The 25,389-nt window shown below is 36.3% G+C and overlaps 1 protein-coding gene across 2 annotated transcripts in view; it reads left to right on the top strand.

Moving 5' to 3' along the window:
- Window positions 1-24,848, top strand: part of GTF3C3 (general transcription factor IIIC subunit 3) — a 30,405-nt gene extending 5,557 nt beyond the window's left edge. The window contains exons 5-18 of one of the 2 annotated variants that reach the window (XM_006078139.4): window positions 1,021-1,212; window positions 1,709-1,874; window positions 2,832-2,979; window positions 3,518-3,590; window positions 4,410-4,513; window positions 5,448-5,619; window positions 12,516-12,718; window positions 13,061-13,162; window positions 14,005-14,140; window positions 16,269-16,506; window positions 17,056-17,246; window positions 19,769-19,893; window positions 21,740-21,892; window positions 23,238-24,848. In XM_006078139.4, coding sequence (XP_006078201.1) covers window positions 1,021-1,212; window positions 1,709-1,874; window positions 2,832-2,979; window positions 3,518-3,590; window positions 4,410-4,513; window positions 5,448-5,619; window positions 12,516-12,718; window positions 13,061-13,162; window positions 14,005-14,140; window positions 16,269-16,506; window positions 17,056-17,246; window positions 19,769-19,893; window positions 21,740-21,892; window positions 23,238-23,360 — 2,126 coding nt within the window. In that variant the 3' untranslated portion in view covers window positions 23,361-24,848. Of the gene's footprint in view, window positions 1-1,020; window positions 1,213-1,708; window positions 1,875-2,831; window positions 2,980-3,517; window positions 3,591-4,409; window positions 4,514-5,447; window positions 5,620-12,515; window positions 12,719-13,060; window positions 13,163-14,004; window positions 14,141-16,268; window positions 16,507-17,055; window positions 17,247-19,768; window positions 19,894-20,910; window positions 21,442-21,739; window positions 21,893-23,237 lie in introns of those variants that run through there. The other variant, XM_006078140.4, reaches the window with a different exon arrangement.
- The last annotated feature ends 541 nt before the right edge of the window (window positions 24,849-25,389 follow it).

Genomic DNA, 25,389 nt, shown 5'->3' with positions numbered 1-25,389 from the left:
TTGCCAAGAAAATGATAATCACAGAGTATGATTCAATGAAATATCATTAATATATATTGAACTCTTAACAGGCTTTTAAAAAAATGTGTTTTTTAGCATTTCATTTTAGGAGTTTTATATGTTTATAATATGTCTTTTTAAAATATGGCAAACACATTACTTTAAAGCCACTCTGAGGAGTATTCTTTTTCTACCATTTTCCAAACAGACACTGTTAGATTATTTTAATCTACGTTTTGATAAAGGACAATATATACTTGTCATCTTTCCATTAAACTGCAAAGCTCAGGCATATTGAAAGATATCTTTAGAAGTCACTTTTTGACTAATCACTTGCATTTATTATTTTGTTTTCCTGGTGTGTTGCCAAGTGATGCCCTGCGTAGTGGCTTGAGCAGTCTACTACAGTGAACTTTCAATTTATCTTTTCCATATTTTGGCATTTCCTTTCATTTAGTCTAGGGTCCTTTTCAGTATTATCTGTTCCTTTATTAGTTTATAATTGTTTATTTTGACAGTTACCTTTGATTTTAATCCCTCATGTTCTTAGAACCTTAATTCATAAACATTATTTCAGAAATGTGGATTAACCTTTCACTTTGATAATCTGGATTTAGGTGCTAGTTAGATATCTTCTCTCCATTAATCCCATACACCTCAGTGTGGAAGCTGGATCATGATGGTTTAACCCCACTGATGTGGCTGATGCTCATTGGGATGAACTTGCTGGATTAATGAGCCATGTTTAGCCTTATCAAAGGGGACTTTTCATGAGGGGGACGTGGTAGAGAGTAGGGTTTTTCATGAAATTACACTTTGCTTAGAGAGAATAATAGTTTTTAAATCCTAAAGAGTATATGAAAATACACTAAAGCAAATATACTGTATGTATAATTCTGTTCAAATTATTTCAAAAAGCATGAATATTAAAGGATCCATAGTTTGAAACATGAAATTGATATTAGCATAAGTGTCTTCCCTCAGCCAATGAAATTTGTTTTTTTGTTCTATTCATTATAGCTCCTTTAGCTTATGAGCCATTTTCCACTCTTGCTATGATATATGAGGACCAAGGTGACATGGAGAAATCATTGCAGTTTGAATTGATTGCTGCACATTTAAATCCCAGTGACACTGAAGAATGGGTTAGATTGGCAGAAATGTCCCTGGAACAAGACAATATTAAGCAGGCTATTTTTTGCTACACAAAAGGTAATAAAAATGTTTTTCTTGCTTTGTTTGATAAAATGTTATATAATAGATTTATGATCAGTGTAATAGGGGTGCTGTTCATTGAAATACATTTATTCCTTGTATTCTGTTATACCAGAGGTAAGTATTTGGGCTCCCTATATTTTCACATTTATCAGCAACTTTGTTTATATTTTGAGCTAATACAGTAAAACTGTTTTTTGAAGACAAGACCATTTTCCCGCCAAGATCGGTGTTGGTTCCAAGCTGTTTCTTGAGAGTTAGTATTAGACTTCAGTGACCAAATGAAGGTTAATAGGGAGATTTTAGGCTTCTATTTGGTCAAGCCTAGTTTGGCATTCCTGTGAAGGTAGATTTAGTCTGGAATAAACCAATTGGTTCCATTGGCAAATTAGCTTAGAGTGTTTAATAGATTTTCTGAAAAGATGGGTCACACCCTACCATGAGCCCCCTTTTATAGTAAATCTCTAATCTATATTCCTTATTTTCTTTTTAGCACTTAAATATGAACCTACTAATGTCCGTTACCTGTGGGAGCGATCAAGCCTTTATGAACAGATGGGAGATCACAAAATGGCAATGGATGGTTATAGGCGTATTTTAAACCTTTTGTCTCCATCTGATGGAGAACGATTTATGCAATTGACTAGAGATATGGCAAAGTAAGTTTCAAGTTGAAATATACATAAATGTTCTTATTAATCATCTTGTTTTTGAAATCAAAAGATATATTGGAAGTGAAGATACTTTTTATTGAGGTTCAGGAAAGTGTTTTGCTTCCTTTATTTTAATATTGTGCTTAAATACAGAGGTTTTTTTTTCCCCCAGTACTTTATTTCCAAGTCGACTGTGTGATTGTTTAGAAAAAATTGTATTATATATTTGATTATCTTTCATGTGCCCAGAAGTTTAAAAATGGAACATGTTCTGAAGGATGACTAGATTCCCAGGTTTTCATAAATTATGTATGTATACAGTAATGCTAAGTTATTGCAAATGTGCTAGTGAAATATTTATGCTCTGAGATCTACAGTCATTTTATCTTGAGCCTGTACTAGAATGACTTTTTAAGATGCAAACTTTTCTTTAGGCTGGCACATGCTACCAACATTAGTCATTAATTTAGAGTTTAGTAGCATGGGCAGCTGGTGGGGAAGGCATATTTGGATTAATCAGAGTTGGAGTTTTATCAGAAGACCTTGATAAAGGGAGAGAAGTGCAGGAGAATTGAGATGCACAAGGGAGTAATTGTAATATTGGATGACAGAGAAGGAGAAAAGTGAGGATAGGAATGGTGCATCCACAGTAAAAAGTGGTAGGATCAATGTTTTGTAGATCCCATTGAGGTAGAAAAGTTACTGGCATTGAGTTACAAAGGGAGTGAGCTAGAATGATATGAGGTAGCTTTGGGAGAGTGAGCTGCTTGATGTTACGACACGGTTATACTGACAGTACACATTTTTCTCTGGATCATCTCTGATTATGATTTTAAAGAAGAGTTTTCTCCTCCCAAATTTTAAGAAAATGAGATTCATAGTTAATAGAGGGCCTGTGTAGGAAAATGAGTTTTATGATCTGAATTAATAAGCACTGATCAGTTTTTGCCATTGATATTTTAGGAGTTACTATGAAGCCAATGATGTTACTTCAGCTATTAACATAATTGAAGAAGCTCTCTCAAAACACCAGGGCCTAGTCTCCATGGAAGATGTTAACATTGCAGCTGAACTGTACATTTCTAATAAACAATATGACAGAGCTTTGGAGGTAGGAACATTTATGTGTTTCTCTGTTAGGTTTTGAACATGCACTTTTTTTTTTTTTAGAAATTCTTACAAATTGACAATTCCTCATTTAAGTTATATTATTTATTTTAAACTATTCATTTAAAGTTTGTATGGACACACTTAAGTTCTGTAATAATCCTGTATGAAATATAAAATGTAGTTACCATATGATAAAAGCTGTTGCTGTTATCACAGATGCTAGGTATGCCTGTACTTCATCATAGCAGGACTCAGCAGCAGACTAATGGTTATGATTCATTTCTTAATCTTTTGGGAAAATTAGATTGGTTTGCTATAGAGAAATTATGTATTTTTAGTGAAGCATTAGTTAATATGATATAAAAATGTTAATGTATCACATTGGCTTCTTAAAGAGACATACTGTTGCTTTTTATAGTTCATTATATCTTTTAAGGATTATTTGAATTAACTGTACAAATCTTTGCATTGTGAAAAAGTTTTTCATATATACCTATGTATTATTTCCTGCTCTGCCCCCCACCCCCCCAATACTTTAGGTAATTACAGATTTTTCTGGAATTGTGCTGGAAAAAAGAACTACAGAAGAAGGCACTTCGGAAGAGAATAAAGGTTGTAGTTTCCTCTGCATAGGAGAAAGTGCATAATCCTTTTGTTCATAACGTGGTATTTTGAAGTTAGTAGAGTTTTCATAGCAAGTTTTCCCAAGAAGCTTTTTTTCCTAACAGAGATTCCGTATCTTTTTCTTGTGAGTATTCACTCACAGGTAATTTTTTTTTTTAACTTGGTTTTAGTCCTTTTTTTTCCCCTTAGTACATCTGTTTGAACTTGGCATTTGTCATTGACACAGGGCCTTGATAGTGTTCCGTGAAAAAAGAATGAATTATGGAGCAGCTTATCAGAAACCTTTCAAACTAAAGCAGTTTACTTTTTAAAAAGGGCTTAAAATGCTCTCTACTAATTTATTTCAAACTTATTAAAGATTGAAAAAATTCTGTTTCAAACTTAAGCATTCACTTAAAATTCTGCTTTAAACTTAGGCACAATATTAGATCATCCCTTTCTCAGTCTCTCTTGTAGTGAAGACTAAAAAGAGGCTCTTGGATTCAAGAAGAAAAAGAGAAAGTTTGTATATCCTTATTTGTCACTTTTGTTTTCTAGTTTTTTGTGGTTTAGATAGAAGGTGTGGGAGTTTATGTAGATTTTTGGTAAGTGGATAAAGTATTAGGAAAATAGGAAGGATAATTGCTAATCAAAAGACAGACCGAAGGAAATTTAAGAGCCTAGAACCAGAGTTTGCCAAACTTAGAACTGACTGTAGAATCATTTGCTTTGAGTAAAGTAAATGAGGTCTTACATAGAAGGTACAGTTTGCTTCATTTGCTCCACTTTCTAAGATTATTAGGAACTTTTTGTTTGTCTAATGCACAGCTGGTGACAACGTTATCTGTGCTATACCTGATGGTGTGCCAATAGACATCACAGTGAAGCTGATGGTCTGCCTTGTACATCTCAACATTCTTGAACCACTTAATGTAAGTAGCATTAAGACTTGCACTTGAGATACTTTAGATCAAATCTGTAATGTTTTTCTTTAGATACAGGAAATTATAAGTTGACCCTAGATTTCACATTTTTTAATAACCAGGAAGTCACAGTAAGCATCATATTATATTTGTGTGAATGTCTTTTAAAAGCTGAGTGTTTGGAACTGGGCTTATAATGATTTGTTTTTCTTGAGAATAATCCAGATAACAGAATGTGAGATTGGGCCTTTTAGACAGTTGGCAGTTTCTGACAGTTGTTCTCTTTTGCTGACTTCAGACTATTTTATTAAATAAAAAAATACTGGATATCTACTTTAGGATAAAGTGTTGAATAAAATACTCAAATCCCTGTCCTCATGGATCTTTTGACTTAATGGGATTAGATAATAAATACATAAAATATAGTATGCTAGTTGGTGATAAGTGCTCTGGAGAAAAATCAGAGAAGAATAGGAAATATTGGGGGTGGGAGGAGTTGCACTTTTATTAAATAGGTGAAGAAAAGCCTCCCCTGAAAGTAACATTTGAGTAATGACATGAAGGAAGTGAAAAAGTAGGCCAAGCAGGTAATGGAGGGAATGGCTTTCTGGGGAAACAGCAAACACAGAGGCCCTGTGACACGGGCTTGCTTGACTTGCTTGAGGGAGAGCACAGCAGATCAGTGTTGTCTTAGCTCCTGCAATGCCTGCCTTATAACACATCTTCAGAAGTAATGTGTTGAGTGAGTGAATGATGGCAGTATGAATTCTTTATAATAGAGACACAGGAATGATTTAAGAAATCATGTAAAGCTGTTTTTATTAAGCCTTGCTCCTTTTAGATTCACCTCAGATAACTGGTGTATATGTTAAAAAGAGAAATACAAGTAGACGTGTTTATTTGTAATGAATGCTTGACTTCAGACTGTTACTTTGGGGTCTAGCCTCTGTTGACAACACTAGTGGAACAGAATCCTGAAGACATGGGAGACCTCTATCTTGATGTTGCTGAAGCTTTCCTGGATGTTGGTGAATATAATTCTGCACTTCCCCTCCTTAGTGCACTGGTCTGCTCTGAAAGATACAACCTCGCAGTGGTTTGGCTTCGGCATGCAGGTAATTCTTTTTTGTAGGAAGGGAAAGTTTTAATCACATAAGCAGGCAAGAACTTACTTCCCCAAGATGGTAATAGTTATTATAAAATGTTAATGTCTTAGTGAAAATACTTCTGGTTTCAGGGCAGTTTTTTGAAAGTCAGTATTTTAAATTGTCTTGATTCACCACTAACTGATTTTCTCTCACAAATGCATTGGGGAATGATTCACTTAATGGTACCTGAGTGAAATAAAAGGACTAACATGTCCCTATTAAAATGTACTGTAAATACCTATCTTTTACCTGTTTTAACCTTAGGCTCTGGTTTTTAGTAATAGATTGTCAGACTTAGAGTGTAATCTAATTTTTGAAGAGCTTTTAAGGATTTATATTTAATGTTATTTTGAGGGAAAAGTTAATATATTTTCAGTGTTTTTTGAGCAAATCCAATGAAGATTGGATTTTATCTGTCAATTTATTTCGCTGCATCTAAATCCAGAGTAATCTGAAATAAATTGTTTAGAGTGGGAAAAACAGCTTGAGAAAAACTACTAAATCTCTTACAGAAATGTATGAAAAACAAAAATATTCTAATAGGATTTCCTATTGAATCAACATAAGAGATGCCTTAAAATTTGAATAGTCTCTGTTACAAATATTGTATAATGACCAGTTTTAATATTTAAAATATTTTGAAGTACTATATAGTAGCAGAAAGTTCTATATAAATAGAGGAACATTGAATGATATCTTGAGATGTATCACAGATCAGTATCAGTTCAGTTGCTCAGTAATGTCCGACTCTTTGCGACCCCATGGACTGTAGCACTCCAGGCCTCCCAGTCCATGACCAACTCCCAGGGTTTACTCAAACTCATGTCCATTGAGTCAATGATGCCATCCTAACCATCTCATCCTCCGTTGTCCCCTTCTCCCCCTGCCTTCAATGTTTCTCAGCATCAGGGTCTTTTCAAATGAGTGAGTTCTTCACATCAGGTGGCCCAAGTATTGGAGTTTCAGCTTGAACATCAGTCCTTCCAATGAATATTCAGGACAAATTTCTTTTAGAATGGACTGTTTGTATCTCTTTGCAGTTCAAGGGACACACAAGAGTCTTCTTCAACACCACAATTCAAAAGCATCAATTCCTCAGCACCAGCTTTCTTTATAGTCCAACTCTCACATCCATATGTGACTACTGGAAAAACCAAAGCCTTGACTACATGGATCTTTGTTGGCAAAGTAATGTCTCTGGTTTATAATATGCTGTCTAGGTTGGTCATAACTTTTCTTCCAAGAAGTTCAATTCAGTTGCTCAGTTGTGTCCGACTCTTTGCGAACCCATGAACTGCAGCATGCCAGGCCTCCTTGTCCATCACCAGCTCCCAGAGTTTACCCACACCCATCCATTGAGTCGCTGATGCCATCCAACCATCTCATCCTCTGTCGTCCCCTTCTCCTCCTGTCCTCAATCTTCCCCAGCATCATGGTCTTTTCAAATGAGTCAGCTCTTCACATCAGGTGGCTGAAGTATTGGAGTTTCAGCTTCAACATCAGCCCTTCCAATGAACAGCCAGGACTGATCTCCTTTAGGATGGACTGGTTGGATCTCCTTGCAGTCCAAGGGACTCTCAAGAGTCTTCTCAAACACCATATTTCAAAAGCATCAACTCTTTGGCACTCAGCTTTCTTTATAGTCCAACTCTCACATCCATACGTGACTACTGGGAAAACCATAAGCCTTGACTAGACGAACTTTGTTGGCAAAGTAATGTTTCTGCTTTTTAATATGCTGTCTAGGTTGGTCATAACTTTCCTTCCAAGGAGTAAGCATCTTTTAATTTCATGGCTGCAATCACCATCTGCAGTGATTTTGGAGCCAAAAAAAAAAAAAAGTCAGCCGCTGTTTCCACTGTTTCCCCATCTATTTGCCATGAAGTGATGGGACTGGATACCATGATCTTAGTTTTCTGAATGTTGAGCTTTAAGCCAGCTTTTTCACCTTTCACTTTCATCAGGAGGCTCTTTAGTTCTTCTTCATTTTCTGCCATAAGGGTGGTGTCATCTGCATATCTGAGGTTATTGATATTTCTCCTGGCAATCTTGATTCCAGCTTGTGCTTCTTCGAGTCCAGAGTTTCTCATGATGTACTCTGCATAGAAGTTAAATAAGCTGCCTTATTATACAATATACAGCCTTGATGTACTCCTTTTCCTGTTTGGAACCAGTCTGTTATTCTATGTCCAATTATAACTGTCGCTTCCTGACCTGCATACAGGTTTCTCAAGAGGCAGGTCAGGTGGTCTGGTATTCCCATCTCTTGAAAAAATTTCCACAGTTTGTTGTGATCCACACAGTCAAAAGCTTCGGCATAGTCAGTAAAGCAGAAATAGATGTTTTTCTGGAACTCGTGCTTTTTCTATGATCCAACAGATGTTGGCAATTTGATCTCTGGTTCCTCTGTCTTTTCTAAAATCAGCTTGAACATCTGGAAGTTCACAGTTCACATACTGTTGAAGCCTGGCTTGGAGAATCGTGAGCATTTCTTTACTAGCATGTGAGATGAGTGCAATTGTGTGGTAGTTTGAGCATTCTTTGGCATTGCGTTTCTTTGGGATTGGAATGAAAGCTGCCCTTTTTCAGTCCTGTGGCCACTGCTGAGTTTCCAAATTTGCTGGCGTATTGAGTGTAACACTTTCACAGCATCATCTTTTAGGATTTGAAATAGCTCAACTGGAATTCCATCGCCTCTGCTAGTTTTGCTCATAGTGATGCTTCTTAAGGCCTACTTGACTTCACATTCCAGGATGTCTGGCTCTAGGTGAGTGATCACACCATCGTGATTATCTGGGTCGTGAAGATCTTTTTTGTATAGTTCTTCTGTGTATTCTTGCCACCTCTTCTTAATATCTTTTGCTTCTGTTGGTTCCATGCCATTACTGTCCTTTTTTGAGCACATCTTTGCATGAAATGTTCCCTTAGTGTCTCTTAATTTTCTTGAAGAGATCTCTAGTCTTTCCCATTCTGTTGTTTCCCTCCATTTCTTTGCACTGATCACCGAGGAAGGCTTTCTTATCTCTCCTTGCTATTCGTTGGAACTCTGCATTCAAATGGGTATATCTTTCCTTTTCTCCTTTGCTTTTTGCTTCTCTTCTTTTCACAGCCTTTGTAAGGCCTCCTCAGACAGCCATTTTTCCTTTTTGCATTTCTTTTCCATGGGGATGGTCTTGATCCCTGTCTCCTGTACAGTGTCTCAAACCTCCGTCCATAGTTCTTCAGGCACTCTGTCTATCAGATCAGATCTAGTCCCTTAAATCTATTTCTCACTTCCACTGTATAATCATAAAGGATTTGATTTAGGTCATACCTGAATGGTCTAGTCATTTTCCCTACTTTCTTCAGTTTAAGAAGTTGAATTAAGAATTTGGCAATAAGGAGTTCATGATCTGAGCCACAGTCAGCTCCCGGTCTTGTTTTTGCTGTCTGTATAGAGCTTTTCCATCTTTCGCTGCAAAGAATATAATCAGTCTGATTTCAGTGTTAACCATCTGGTGATGTCCATGTGTAGAGTCTTCTCTTGCGTTTTTGGAAGAGGGTGTTTTTTATGACCAGTGCATTCTCTTGGCAAAACTCTATTAGCCTTTGCCCTGCTTCATTCTGTACTCCAAGGCCAAATTTGCCTGTTATTCCAGGTGTTTCTTGACTTCCTACTTTTGCATTCCAGTCCCCTATAATGAAAAGGATATCTTTTTTGGGTGTTAGTTCTAGAAGGTCTGGTAGGTCTTCATAGAACCATTCAACTTCAGCTTCTTCAGCATTACTGGTTGGGGCATAGACTTGGATTACCGTGATATTGAATGGTTTGCCTTGGAAACGAACAGAGATCATTCTGTCATTTTTGAGACTGCATCCAAGTACTGCATTTCAGACTCTTTTGTTGACTGTGTTGGTTACTCCATTTCTTCTAAGAGATTCTTGCCCACAGTAATAGATATAATGGTCATCTGAGTTAAATTCACCCATTCCAATCCAGTTTAGTTCGCCGATTCCTAAAATGTCAACGTTCACTCTTGGCATCTCCTGTTTGACCACTTCCAATTTGCCTTGATTCATGGACCTAACATTCCAGGTTCCTATGCAATATTGCTCTTTACAGCATCGGACCTTGCTTCCGTCACCAGTCACATCCACAACTGGGTGTTGTTTTTGCTTTGGCTCCGTCTCTTCATTCATTCTAGAGTTATTTCTCCACTGATCTCCAGTAGCATATTGGCCATCTACCGACCTGGGGAGTTCATCTTTCAGTGTCCTATCTTTTTGCCTTTTCATACTGTTCGTGGGGTTCTCAAGGCTAGAATACTGAAGTGGTTTGCCATTCCCTTCTCCAGTGGACCATATCACAGATATGAAATAGCAGACTTAATGATTAAGATAACACTTTATTTGGATGACTGAAAAGGAATACAGATGTAAAAGTTTACATACATAAATTTACATACAAAGATACATTATTTGTGGGGTTTTAATTTTAAAAGACATAAACAGGGAATTAAAATTTTTTTGCCTTCTGTATGGCTGTGGTTTTGAAACTGCTCTTGTTATTAGCAGTAGATGTTTTTAAATCCTCTTTAATTACAATCATGATACTGATAAATGCTTTTTCTATGTTGAACATATGTAGCTTTAGATGAGTGGAAGGTAAAACCTCAGTATTGTCTGAAAATCATAAGGAAATTTGGAACGGTAGAGAAGAAACATCATTAGAGGAATTTAATGCTTGTAGCATAATAATGAAGTATCTTTTAAAGTGATAAGTGAAAAATTATAAGAAATTCCATCATGGTGATTCACCCATATTTAGTGGTCTTCCTTCATTACCAAAGTTTAACCTGAAGATAGTGGTGAGGAGATATTTGAGAAATTTGAGATTTGAGAAAACAGTAGGACGCAAATACCATCTTAGGCGATCAGTGCAGTGAGAAGGAAAGAGGTGAAAGGGCCTGTGTTTGTAAGTGCTGTGGCTGTTTGGGTAGGAAGAAGAAATGCTTACTGGGAACTGATCATCAAATTGTAGGACTTAATGATTGATTGGCATAAAGTATGAAGAATAGGGCCCAATAACTTCACCTCTAAGGACTTATTCTGAGGAAGTAATTGAATGAGGTGAGGAGAGGTGTTTTATATTGGAGATCACAAAACTCAGGAGCCTGACAAGTAACAGAAGTGAGTGAAGTAGGTAAGTGAGAGGCCCAGGGCAGGCTGGGAACTGGAGAGCCCCATCTAAAGGGTGCCTCTGCTTCTTGGCATGGCTGATGCAGCGTGTAGGAATGAAGGGACTCAACTGTTGCCAAACCCAGATTTTCCGAAAGAATGCAATAACTTGGATTTCTTAAAAAAATCCTAACTTTTAAAGATGTAAAGAGTTTACTGTTTTTAACAGTACTGTGGCCAACAAAGCGTATCTGTGGGTTAAATTGGTTTCCCAGTTTGTGAACTCTGACTTATATACATGAAGATGTTTACTGTAGGGTTATTTATTAGAGTAAAAATTGAGGAATAACCTAAATGTTGAGCAGCATGGTTAAGTATAAACTGTGGAAAATTCTGAAAGAGATGGGAATACCAGACCACCTGACCGGCCTCCTGAGAAACCTATATGCAGGTCAGGAAGCAATAGTTAGAACTGGACATGGAACAACAGACTGGTTCCAAATAGGAAAAGGAGTACGTCAAGGCTGTATATTGTCACCCTGCTTATTTAACTTCTATGCAGAGTACATCATGAGAAACGCTGGGCTGGAAGAAGCACAAGCTGGAATCAAGATTGCCGGGAGAAATACCAATAACCTCAGATATGCAGATGACACCACCCTTATGGCAGAAAGTGAAGAGGAACTAAAAAGTCTCTTGATGAAAGTGAAAGAGGAGAGTGAAAAAGTTGGCTTAAAGCTCAACATTCAGAAAACGAAGATCATGGCATCTGTTCCCATCACTTCATGGGAAATAGATGGGGAAACAGTGTCAGACTTTATTTTTTTGGACTGCAAAATCACTGCAGATGGTGATTGCAGTCATGAAATTAAAAGACGCTTACTCCTTGGAAGGAAAGTTATGACCAACCTAGATAGCATTTTCAAAAGCAGAAACATTACTTTGCCAACAAAGGTCCGTCTAGTCAAGGCTATGGTTTTTCCAGTGGTCATGTATGGATGTGAGAGTTGGACTGTGAAGAAAGCTGAGCGCCGAAGAGTTGATGCTTTTGAACTGTGGTGTTGGAGAAGACTCTTAAGAGTCCCTTGGACTGCAAGGAGATCCAACCAGTCCATTCTAAAGGAGATCAGCCCTGGGTGTTCTTTGGAAGGAGTGATGCTAAAGCTGAAACTCCAGTACTTCGGCCACCTCATGCGAAGAATTGACTCATTGGAAAAGACTCTGATGCTGGGAGGGATTGGGGGCAGGAGGAAAAGGGGACGACAGAGGATGAGATGGCTGGATGGCATCACCAACTCGATGGATGTGAGTTTGAGTGAACCCCAGGAGTTGGTGATGGACAGGGAGGCCTGGCGTGCTGCAATTCATGGGTTTGCAAAGAGTCGGACATGACTGAGTGACTGAACTGAACTGATGGTTAAGTAAATAATAAATGTAATTGAATATTTTAACCAGTCAGAATGCCAGTGAAGGCATGGGGAAATGTTGAAAGCCTAATATAAGTAAATAAAGCAGAACACCAAATTGTGTATTTTTATACTGATCACATACTTATAGCATAGAGAGTGGAAGGGATAGTTGTTTTAAAATACAGAAATATGCATTAATCTCTTTCTTGTTATAATTTTTATATTGGTGTAACATTTCTTTTAAATGGAGAAATAATTTTGGCCCTCTTACAAGTCTTGATTTTAACATCATTTTAGAATGCTTAAAGGCCTTAGGCTACATGGAACGTGCTGCCGAAAGCTATAGCAAAGTGGTTGATCTGGCCCCTCTTCATTTGGATGCAAGAATTTCACTTTCCACCCTTCAGCAGCAGCTGGGTCGTCCCGAGAAAGCTCTGGAAGCCCTGGAACCAATGTATGATCCAGATACATTAGCACAAGATGCCAACGCAGCGCAGCAGGTAGGCCATGCAATGTGGAAGTTTTTCTTGGTGGGCTATATTTTAGAATTTTCTTACATTTTAGCGACTTTAAGGATGTTTCTCCAGCTTATATCCAAGTTTAATTTTAGTGTATTACATTCAGTGTTTTTGAAAAATGATTTTGAATCTTAAGTTACAACAACTTAACATTGTAATTATTAATGTAATTTATAGTTTTTAAAATGTTGGGTTTTAATTATTGTGGGAGATCACAAAGCAAATGTTCTTAAGGTTTAGTTTCTAAGACATAACTTTTCTATGCAAGCAAAACAACTTGAAACAAAGGAATCTTGTCACACTATCCTATGCTTATTTCCTTAGGAACTGAAGTTACTGCTTCAACGTTCTACTCTATTATTTTCACAAGGCAAAATGTATGGTTATGTGGATACCTTGCTTACCATGTTAGCCATGCTTTTAAAGGTAGGTAGTAATCTGTCTTTATATTAGCCTTGTTGACTTTTTAAATGTTTAGAATTTGGTTTAAACATAGGTCGTAACTATTTTGTAACTCCCTTTTAAACTTTTTAAAGTTAAAGTCAGATAAAAGGCAGACAACCTAGAGATTAATGGTATGTAATTGAAAGTCTACATGAAAGTATAAATGACTACAGATTATAAAATAAAATCTTTGCTAGTACATATTTAGAAAAGTGAGAACCATCGTAGTGTCCATTATTGGCCCTGTGGACACTACTGTGTGCTAATATTGTTTACTTTGCAAAGATGTTTTCTGGGTATGACATCCTTTCTGAGTCTGGCTTTTTACAGGGAGATAGTTAACTGTGTGTGTGTGAGATAAACATAATGTGAATGGCTTTCTTTTTCCTTACTAAGGTGGGTAGTGTGACTTGGACTCCTTTAGTAAGGAAAAAATAAGTCTATTCATTCTCTTTTAGGTGTTCATATACACGATAATTGGTGTTTTATTCCCCTTACTAAAGAAGCTTTGAGACACATCTGTGATACTTGTTTCCCATAGATTTTCTTTAAAAAATTATGGACTAAAAATGCTTCCCTGGTGGCTCAGCGGTAGATAACCCACCTGCAGTGCAGGAACCACAGGAGACATGGGTTCAATCCCTGGATTGAAGATCCCTTGGAAGAGGGCATGGCAACCCACTCCAGTATTCTTGCCTGGCGAATCCCTATGGACAGAGGAGCCTGGCGGGCCACAGTCCATTGGGTCGCAAAGAGTCGGACACAACTGAAGCAACTTAGCATACACTCACATGACTGAAAAATTTCAATTATCTTTAATTCAGGTAGCAATGAATAGAGCCCAAGTCTGTTTGATATCCAGTTCCAAATCTGGAGAGAGGCATCTCTACCTTATTAAAGTGTCAAGAGACAAAATATCAGACAACAATGACCAAGAGTCAGCAAATTGTGATGCAAAAGGTAATTACTTTCATTTGCTTTATTGTGTAAAACTTGGCTGAGTTCGAAAAAAAAAACTCATGAAGTAGCACGTGACAGTACTCTTATTGAAAATTATATTTTCTAGTCTAGATCCCTTAGGAAAAATAAACTCATTTGGTGTTTTCAAAAAAGAATGAAAGGTTGTATGTAAATACTTCAGTGTAAGAAAATTAAAAAGCAGGTGTCTACTTAGATCCTCCTGTGAAAAAACTAAAACAATCTTTTGTGATAATTAGCTGATAATACAGATTGCTTTATTTGTCTGGTTACTTCGACTGCATATGTTAAGCTCTTCTTTGATAAATGAATTTGTCTCTCTTAAATTCGTTTTTGACAAATGTAGCAACAGTCATAGAAATTCTGCAAATAAGTTGCTTTGGCCCGATCTCAAATATGCGACTTTAAAACCATCTATTTTTAGCTGGAAAAGGATCAAGGATGTTGGGTGACATTATTACTCAAGAGAACTTTGGAAAAGACCTAGGCTATAAGTCTAGCAGAAAGTTATTTCATTGTTAATCATGTCCACAGATATTAATTAAACTGTTGTTACGATATGGCAGAGTGCAACGGACAAAGTTTTACAATCCAGATGAGCTGAATCTCTGTTAAGCACAATAAGGACATAAGCAAGATGTTGTGGGGGAAGAGAGTCAGAGGATAGGAATGTGGGCTCAGATGCTCGTAATCTAGCCTTAGAGCCCTGCTGTCTCTTGAGTTCATTGATTCTGGGCTTAACCCAGTGTCTGCCCACATCATTTTGGACTGTGTTTCCTCAAGTTATATTTTTCTCTATCTGATCCTGCCTGTTTCCTCTTTCACTGTTTCCTCATTTCAGGGTCTTTGTTGGTTTTTCTTAAGCTCATAAGGTCTTTGTTTTGTTATTAATAGTTTCATCATGATGAGGATCACATTATACCAGTGCATCATGGTAGGATTATCTCAGGCACTTGATGTTACATGTATCTTTGTACTGGGGCTTCCAAGGTGGATCAGTGGTAAAGGACCCGCCTGCCAGTGCAGGAGATGCAGGAGATGTGAGTTCAATCCCTGGGTCAGGAAGATCCCCTGGAGAAAGAAATGGCAACACATTCCAATATTCTTGTCTGGAAAATTTCATGAACAGAGGAGCCTGGTGGGCTACAGTCCATGGGGTTTGCAAAAGAATCAGGCATGATGGAGCACACACATACATCTTTGTACTAATTTTTCACTCAATATTTTCTCATGCTCTAATCTCTTTGTAGCTGTTATATTTAAGGAATGTGTCATATTCCATTGGATAGTGGTTTTATAATTTGTTTAATCATTCCCTTTTTAAAAATTATTATATGGTTTCTTTTGATAATTTTCTTTTCTAAGTAATACCATTGTTGTTTAGTCACTCGGTCGTGTCTGACTCTGTGACCCCATGGACTGCAGCATGTCAGGCCTCTCTGTCATTCACTGTCTCATGGAGTTTCCTCAAACTCTTGTCCATTGAATCAATGATGCCATCCAACTAAGTAATACCATAGTGATCATCTTTATGCCTATAGATTTATCCGTATTTCTGAGTAGTTGTTTAGGATAGATTCTCAGAGAATTATTGAATTGAAGGTGGTAAAAAAAATTTTATGGCTTTTAGTATTTCTCATAGGCTGTAAAAGGAAGGCTTTTTATAGACAAATAAGGAAGAGAGGATTAAGTATGAATTTGAAATCCTTTGTTGAGTAAACATTTGAATGCCTTGTATGTGCACATTCCCATATCTGACCTCAGTCATGGAAAGCACCCTTGCTCTGCCCTGAAGGTGCATATATCCAAGCTAGCACTGAAAAACACAAATGATGTAGCTGGACTTTACCGAGGATGAATCAGAAGTGAGGATTACTTGGGACTGCAGATTGTTTGTTAGGTAAAGCAGAGGGAGTCAGGTTGAGGGAGTGAAAAGAAGCAGTCCCTCCTTCTCATCATTGTCAGAAGATGGTGGCAAGAATTCAGTCCACTAGGGCCTTGGTTATTCAACTTAATTTCACTTTAGACTATATCATGTTAATTTTCTTTGTGATACTGCTACTTCTGTAACTGTAGTATCCTAACTAATCTTCATTGGTCTCATTTTTAGCAATATTTGCTGTACTCACGAGTGTCTTGACAAAAGATGACTGGTGGAACCTCCTTTTGAAGGCCATATACTCCTTATGTGACCTATCCCGGTTCCAGGAGGCTGAGTTACTTGTTGATTCTTCATTGGAATACTGCTCTTTTTATGAAGACAAGCCAAAACGCAAAGAGTTAGAATACTTTGGTCTGTCTGCTGCAATTCTGGACAAAAATTTCAGAAAGGCATACAACTATATCAGGTGATTTTCCAATAACTTATTTTAATTAGATTCTTTGATGGAGCATGTATATTTACTTTGACTTAATTTTACATGCTCAAGATTTAGTAAGCTGTGTAACTCTTGCTTACAGATTAATTCGGTTCATTGGTTCTTGGAAGCAGTATAAGAGAGCATACACTCCCATAAGAGATTTACTTAAACCTTTGTGCCTCAGTCTCCCCATTTTTTTATGGTAAAACAGGCATCATAATATTACCACCTCATAGGTTATTGTGAGAGTTAAGTGAGTTGTCCAGTGTCTGATATGCATTATTATTCTGTGTTCATTGTACTGCAGCTATGAATGGGTTGGGAGAGGAGATAAAACCTAAACCTCTTGATTCTGTCTTTTTGATTTAAACGTTTGTTGAAAAGCAGAAATAAGATGGAGAAACACTACATACCCCTTATTGAGGGTGGTGAATTTCAGTGTTGATAGGACAGCACTGAAGGGTTTCAGTCTTAAAAATCAAGAAGTTTTTTTCCTGTACACTATTTTTTACTCTCATTCTCTTTTTGCAATTTTAGAATAATGGTAATGGAAAATGTCAATAAACCCCAGCTCTGGAACATTTTCAATCAAGTTACCATGCATTCCCAAGAAGTACGACATCATCGCTTTTGTCTCCGTTTAATGCTGAAAAACCCAGATAATCATGCCCTGTGTGTCTTAAATGGACACAATGCATTCGTGTCTGGTAGTTTTAAGCATGCACTTGGTGAGTGTCCTGGCACATGACTTTGTCTCCCTCTCTCTGCTTTGGTTTCTGTATCTCTGAAATGGAGATAACCTTGTAGATTATTGTGAAAATTAAATGAGTTAATATAAAGTACTTAAAATAATGTCTAGTACATATAGTAAGTGGTTTTAAGTATTCACAGTAATTATAATAAATACTTATTTTTCTAGTGATGCTTTGGTTTCAAAAGGCTAAAGTAGGTCTTTGAAGTAGGACTTTAAAGCATGACTTAGGCTTGTTTGTTCTCAAAATAATTTTCATTAGTTATAGATGCTTTGCTAAATGATTTTAATTTGCTATAGTATAAAAAGGGACTCAAGATTCTTTGATAGTTTATTCCTTTAGGAGATGTCTTTTTTTTCTTGCCTTGATTTATTTTTTTACATATACATATATCTGTTCTTTTTAAAATTCATTTCCCATTTAGGTTATTATAGAATATTGAGTAGAGTTCCCTGTGCTATAGAGTAGGTCCCTGTTGGTTATCTGTTTCAAGTGCAGTAGTGTGTATGTCAATCCCAAACTCACGATTTATCCCCACCACCACGGCCTTTCTGCCTTGGTAACCATGTTTGCTTTTATTTATTTATTTATTTTTATTTAATTTATTTAATTTTATTTTTTAACTTTACAATATTGTATTGGTTTTGCCATATATCAACATGAATCCACCACAGGTATACACGTGTTCCGCATCCTGAACCCTCCTCCCTCCTCCCTTCCCGTACCATCCCTCTGGGTCGTCCCAGTGCACCAGCTCCAAGCATCCAGTACTGTGCATTGAACCTGCATCGTTTCATATATGATATTATACATGTTTCAATGCCATTCTCCCAAATCATCCCACCCTCTTCATGTTTGCTTTTAGAGTCTGTGAGTCTGTTTCTGTTTTGTAAATACAGTCATTTGTATCCCTTTTTGAGATTCTGAATGTAAGTGATATCATATGGTATTTGGCTTTGTCTGACTTACTTAGCTTAGTATGATAATCTCTAGGTCCACCCATGTTGCGACAAATGGCATTATTTCATTCTTTTTAATGGCGAGTAATATTCCATTGTATATATGTACCAGATCTTTTTATCCATTCATCTGTCAGTGGACATTTAGGTTGCTACCATGTCTTGGCTATGTGAGTGTGTATGTACCTTTTCAAACTGTGTTTTTCTCTGGATATGTGCCCAGGAGTGGGATTGCTGAATCACATGGTAGTTCTATTTTTAGTTTTCTTAAGGAACCTCCATACTGTTCTCCATAGTGGCTGAACAAATTTAATTCCTACCAACAGTGAAGGGGAGTTCCCCTTTTCTCCACAGCATCTTCAGCATTTATTGTTTGTAGACTTTTTGATGATGGCCATTCTGACTAGTGTGAGACAAGTCTTTATAATTCTTATTAATAATTAAACAGAGGGAAAATTCATTAACCATTTATAGGAAATTTCTGTAATAAGGAACCAGGAGCAAGCAAGTAGAAAAATACTTAACCAAAAGTTTAAACTTAAAATGAGGCATGTATCTCCTGCTGCTGGCAATAAAATATATTGCCAGATTCACTTCTGTGTATACTGTGATTTTGGCTGTTTAATGCTTTAATGTTTCTTGTGTATGGTTGCTGTTTTTATAGTTGTTCAGCCAGTAATCTTGAACATCAGATGTTGAAGCTTTTCTTCACTGTGTATATTTTTTCAGAATTATTAGTTTACTATTAAGAAAACTATATGTAAAAGAGATTAAAATAGAAAGTCCAAATGGCAGTCTACCATTTGTGCTGCTAAGGAGACTTTACAGTGCTGTTTCTTCTGGAATAGAAGTTTTCTTATCTATATGATAAATTATAGATCATTCCTTTACAAGAAAAATTTGCTAAAATTCCTCTCTCATACAGTTAGACTTTTGACATGAGATAATTTTTTATATAGACTATATGGAATTCATAAAACCCTGAATTGTTATCTTGTTATTAGATACAATTTAGCTCTTCTCAGGAAAAACAGTTGCTATGTTTGAGACAATAATACCCATAAACTTAAAAAACAAAACTATTTTTCTCACCTCCATGATCTATCACATTAGCATCTATAAGACAGGTCTCAGTTAATTTTATGAAAGAATTCACCAACAGACACATTCCCCCATTAGTTTTTTAAAAGATTTGAGATTGTAAAATAGATATATGATCACAGTTATTCAGTTGTTTATTTTTGAAGTACTACTCTACTTGGAAATGTCAAACTGTACCTTTAAAAAAGTTACTTTTGTATTCAGTTTTAATCATCATGGTCAAAATACGTTGATGGGTAAATCCTTCTCTTTTTGTTATATGTTATATATTTTAAAATTTATATTAATATGCATCTGGTTGATATTTTGGAATATAACCTTTGTATCTGTTAAAGTGATAGTAATGTTTGTTTACCTTAAACTATATTTGAGTAAGTGTTGAAGAAATAAGGAATTGTGTTTTTGTCCTGTCATCTAACATCACTGCTCATTTTTCAGGACAGTATGTGCAGGCCTTTCGCACCCATCCCCAGGAACCTCTCTATAACCTCTGTATAGGCCTAACCTTTATTCACATGGCATCCCAGAAGTATGTATTAAAGAGACATGCTCTTATTGTGCAGGTAATTCATTTGGATTCCTCATTACTTGATTTTATGTTCTTTAAAAATGAATATACTTAATGCTTTTATTTCCCTGCTTCAAAAGTAGTATCTGCTTAGTGCACCTGTTGGGAGTATCCATTCCTGTGTTCAGCACTCATGGATCAACATATAGGAGTACTCCTGGCCAAGACTTACACAGCCATGTGGAAGGGATGCACAGCCAGATCAGAAGAGAAGGGTCAGGCAGAATCTTAGGGAATCCTGTGCAGGCTTTCTTGTATTCTGGAGCCTCAGAGGCTTCCAGCCTTCCAGGTCCTAAAGAGTTTTTAAATTAGTTTTTAAAAATAATATAGACATACAATAATGTATGGATACGTGCTTGTGTGACTGTTTCCTTACGTCATCACCACAAATTGCTCTTTTAAAGTCTTAGTTCATAAAGCAATTTGCATTGCCTTTTTGTTTTCTTGTTTACCTTCTTAACATAGCGTGTCTCCTCTAGTGAAAATATAAACTCCAAGAGATCAGAGATCTGGTCTGTCTCATTCACTCCTGTATCCTCAAAACTTCTGCTTTTATTTCAGTTTTTATGTTTGATGCATGTATATACCTGTTTTGTAAGCAATTAGGGAAGGAAAGTAAATGTTCTTTCTCAGATATTTGTCTTTGAATTTCTCATTTTTAAACACATAGATTTGATTCTTCTGAGATTAATAGCTTGTCTGCTATTATTTAACAGAGAGCCATGTTTTTCAGTAGAAGTCATATTCATGTACTCAAATGGATTCATTTATCATGCAGAAAATATGACTTGTTTATTGAGCATGCTTTTTATTCCTAGAATGCATTAATTCTAACAAATTCCTTAATTTTTATTATTTATTAATTTATGAAGAAAAATTTGTGACCATTTATTACATACCAGATCACCCAGGAAATAATTGCATTTTATTTTTTATACATACAAATTTGTTGATTTAATTCTCAGGTAATATATTTGCTTAATTGCTTATATCAGTTACTTGCATCTTGCAGTTTTTAGCTTTCTGTGCATGGTAGAAGTTGAAGTTACATTGAAGAGGAAGGTGAATACAGGAAGACGTGAAGAAGCGAGTTGCTTTTTTGGATGCTGTGACACGCAGGGAGCCTGCTTCATTATAGCTATGCTCTGAAATAATCAGGTTCTCCATAAAGCTATTGAGTCAGAAGCTTTCAGAGGGGAAAAAAGAAAATCAAGTTTTTTAACATTAAGAAGTTATTAAAGCTCTGAGAGGTATATAAAAGGTACCATTTAACCAGAAAGGTCAGATATACTCAAGTGAGTTTGTTCCTGAGGATGCAACTTTCTAAATTATCATCATAAGAGCTTGGAGTTTATATTGTGGTCAAGCTTTTAGACATGTATCTCAAACCTAAAATTTTACTAGCCTCTAATGCCACAAAAACCCACTTGAAACCATAAAAATATATATTCTCTGTTTTAGATTATGGGTCTTTGCTAGCTAGTTGTAACATTTGGCTTTGTTTTCTGTGAATTTTTTGTCTTTAGTTAAAAAAATATATCTCCTTTACACCTTTGGAAGAAATCTCAACTATATTATGATATGACACTGTACCACAGACATATATTCTTTCAGGGTGAGACTGTCTTTAAAAAAAAAATTGGGGGGACTTCTTGGTGGTCCATTGGTTAAGACTCCACACTTCTAATGTAGCGGATGCAGGTTCAATCCCTGATTGGGGAACTAAGATCCCACATGCTGCACAGCGTACCCAAAAATAGAAGATTGTATTCCTGCCCCTGCACTTGCTTGTCGAATGACTGAACTATTGAATTATTACTATTATCTTTTCTCTTTGGTAGGGCTTTTCCTTTCTTAATCGATACCTCAGTTTACGTGGGCCTTGCCAGGAGACATTCTACAACTTGGGCCGTGCCCTTCACCAACTGGGGCTGCAACATCTTGCAATCCACTATTATCAGAAGGCCCTGGAGCTCCCTCCGCTTGTGGTAGAGGTACTGTATGATTTACTTTGAAAAACTGAGGAGACACTTCATCTGTCGATAAGTTGCAGTTAGCTCAGTATTGAGGTGAAATTAATCATAGCTTATATATTAAAATGTATTCTCCCCTTACTGAATGCACAAGTAATTGTTCGACATCCTCACCTACTGACCTAATCAGCAACCATGTGGACACATATGACTTGTGGTTATGACCATTTTGGTTATCCTAAGATAGCCCCAGTGGTTTACAGGTTGAGCTGGTACACAGGAACCCTGAGTATTGAGTTCTGTAGCCATTATTCATTTTCAAGTTCAAAAGTGTAGCTAACATACTTCTTTCTAGAGATTAAAGATCAGTATAAACATAGTTTTAAGTTAATGTAATATAGGGTGAAGTGTTGCCAATACTATGATAATCTGTGTTTAAAGCCTAATTTCTGAAGGAAAGTATGTTATGATTATTCAGTTTTAAAAATTGCACTCATAATCCCTCATTCCCTCACAACTCTTTTCTATTACCCTTGTTCAACTTTAGTCATTAGGCAAATGAATACCTACTCTTATAGTTCTGCTGATGAAATACATATACTTTTGTGTTCTTAACTTCATAAATAATTTATGTATTGCTCCTTAAGCTTTATAGGGCAACATTTTTCATTGATGCAGATGTTCTTAGTTGACTCCAAAATTTTGTGGGAGAAGAATAGGAATATAGACCTAATCTACTCCATTGAGGTAATTGGTTGGGTTATTTAAGTAGGAAAAAAAAGTAATAACACCCATAAGGTAGTCAGTATAATCAATTTGGTGTATGCCCTTCTAGACCTATGTTTTATATATATCTTTCTGTTATATAGTACAGATATTTTTTTTCTCATCTGGTCATTTGTGTTATGGTTTTTTTTCTACATGCAGAAGTTTTACATTTTTTATGAAGTCATATCAGTCTTTCTAGTTCCTACTTTTGGTATTTATTATACTTAAAAGGGCTTTTCCTACCAAGGTTATATTATTATTCAACTGTATTTTTTCTTCTATGGTTTCATTTTTTTTTACTCTTAAATCCTAGTTCATCTGGTGTTTATTCTGCTATGTCTTGTGAATGCAACTTTTTTTCTTTAACTTATTGGTTAGACATTTAAAAAGATTTGATGAAACAATTACTATAACAATTAACTGAAGTCAGCATTACCTGATAAAAATGTATATTCAAGATATATGCTTAGTTTTATAAATTTTTTCAGTAATATGAATTTTAATAGTTTTTTGAACACTTACAAAAGCTGTATATTTGCCATACAATTGTCCTGGTTGTCAGTTTGAAATATACTCATTTTTGTATTTTCCCCCCTAGGGTATAGAAATTGACCAGATAGACTTACGAAGAGATATTGCCTACAACTTGTCTCTCATATATCAGAACAGCGGGAATACTGGAATGGCTCAGAAACTTTTATTTACTCACTGTTCTATATAAAGCCCCTCAGCTGGGGAAGGAGCTTGGGCAGCTGCTGTGCACGGACCAGTATTTTCTGTCTCAGGGCTTATTAACCCCAAGATGGACATAAACTCACGATTATCTGTGTTTCATTTTTAATATGTGATAATTATCTTTTGATAGATTTGCAAAATTATCACTCCTACAAGAATTTTATATTGTTCTGTCATTTTCCTTTACCAGTTTTTTGTTAGTTGTCCCCCAAACTGAAGTGGACATTAGTAGCCATTGAACCAGCATTGAGTTTAGTACACTACTTTTTTTCCACACCATTTATTCATTTGTGTATGTAATACTACATATTAATCACCTGCTGTATACCAGGCACTGTAATAGTTGTGTTTGGAATACAGTAGTAAGAGAGATGTTACCTCTCAATACAGTTCTTTGAATACAGACCTTGAGCATATGTTTATTTGAAAGAAATATTTGCTACATATGTATTTCTACATACATCATTGTTGTCAGTCATCCATTTTCTTAGTGCCTGTTATTATCCCGTAGTCTTTGAGATACAGAAAAGGAGGTTGCTTAGTAAAGGAAAGACGAATTGGGACTCTGGTGTCAGCACAATTATGTAATTCACTTTGCTCCTTGGAAAATTGTTTTAAATTGTTATGTGGTGGGAAGACAAGTAATTGAGCTAATCTTTTATTTTTCACCTGCATGTATCTTAGCTATAAAGACAGGCCTGGGAGGCTGGGCTTAATTCATAGCAACCTATTGTGATGCAAATTTTTTTTAAAAAGGCATTTTCAGTGTTTGGCTTTCTGGCCAAAAGAAAAAAAGAGAACTAGATTCAGTAACACAATCTGGTTTCCATTTTAAGATCACTAGGAATGTAGGAAGACTAGGGAGTTTTATGTATGAAATAAACTATTGCTAATGAAAAGACCCTGATGCTGGGAAAAATTGAGGGCAGGAGGAGAAGGGGACGACAGAGGATGAGTTGGCTGGATGGCATCACTGACTCAATGGACATGGGTTTGGGTGGACTCTGGGATGATGGACTCTTGGTGATGGACAGGGAGGCCTGGCGTGCTGCAGTTCATGGGGTTGCAAAGAGTTGGACATGACTGAGCGACTGAACTGATGAAGTAGAAGCAGATTAAAAGCCTTTTACTTATCTCAAATATTGTATATTATTGGGTCTAAGATAATAGTATTTGTTAGACATACTGTTGGTTTAATAATAGCTTTTTAGAGTTTCTTTTTAGGAGGAAACAAATGCGATAGTAAATGTCCATGTGGATTTTCAGTCCCAGTCCACTTGTGGGTGGAAAACAAGAATGAGACTTAGGATGAAAGAAGTACAGGGGACTTTAAGAGTTCTTACCGCTATTTACACTGTATATGTAATTTTGTAGTTGAGAAGCAGAATTTGTATGTAATAAGTAAATGTATGGTACTCTGTGTGTGTGTATGTGTATATATAGAATTTAAATAAACTTTATTTTTGTAATTAAAGTTGTTTCATATGTTTATATATACTTGTTGTATTTCATGCCATTTGCAGGTAGTGATAAAGCTGACTGTGATAGACTGCTTAGATTAATGACTTGGAATCCTTGTGGAGTTGAGTACTCTGCATTCAGAGTTTCTCTCTTGAATTAAACTCACTGTGCTGTAACTCCAGGATCTGCTAAATAGCCTTGGAAGACACAGTAGATCTCTCTAGTAGTCATATAAGGGGAAAAAAAGCTGATAATTGCATGAGTTTGTTTGTCATTTAAGACTGTAACTACCATTTGCTGAGTGTTTTCACTATGCTACTGTGTTTTAAGTATGGTGCAGGATATTTTAGAGACCTTAACTCTGATTCTCTCAGAGAATCACCTGTAAGGTAGATGTTATTGTTGTAGTTATCATCCCTGGCATGCTGTGGTTCATGGGGTTGCAAAGAGTCGGACACAACTGAGCCACTGAACTGAACTGATTATCATCCCCGTTTTATTTAAAGAGATTAAATAGCATGCTGAAGATCACTAGCAAGCTACTCCTTGCTCAG

This window comes from Bubalus bubalis, chromosome 2, assembly GCF_019923935.1.
Source record: "Bubalus bubalis isolate 160015118507 breed Murrah chromosome 2, NDDB_SH_1, whole genome shotgun sequence".
Lineage (NCBI taxonomy): Eukaryota > Metazoa > Chordata > Mammalia > Artiodactyla > Bovidae > Bubalus > Bubalus bubalis.
The sequence above is the reverse complement of the archived record's forward strand: the minus strand, read 5'-3'. Positions and strand labels throughout refer to the sequence as shown.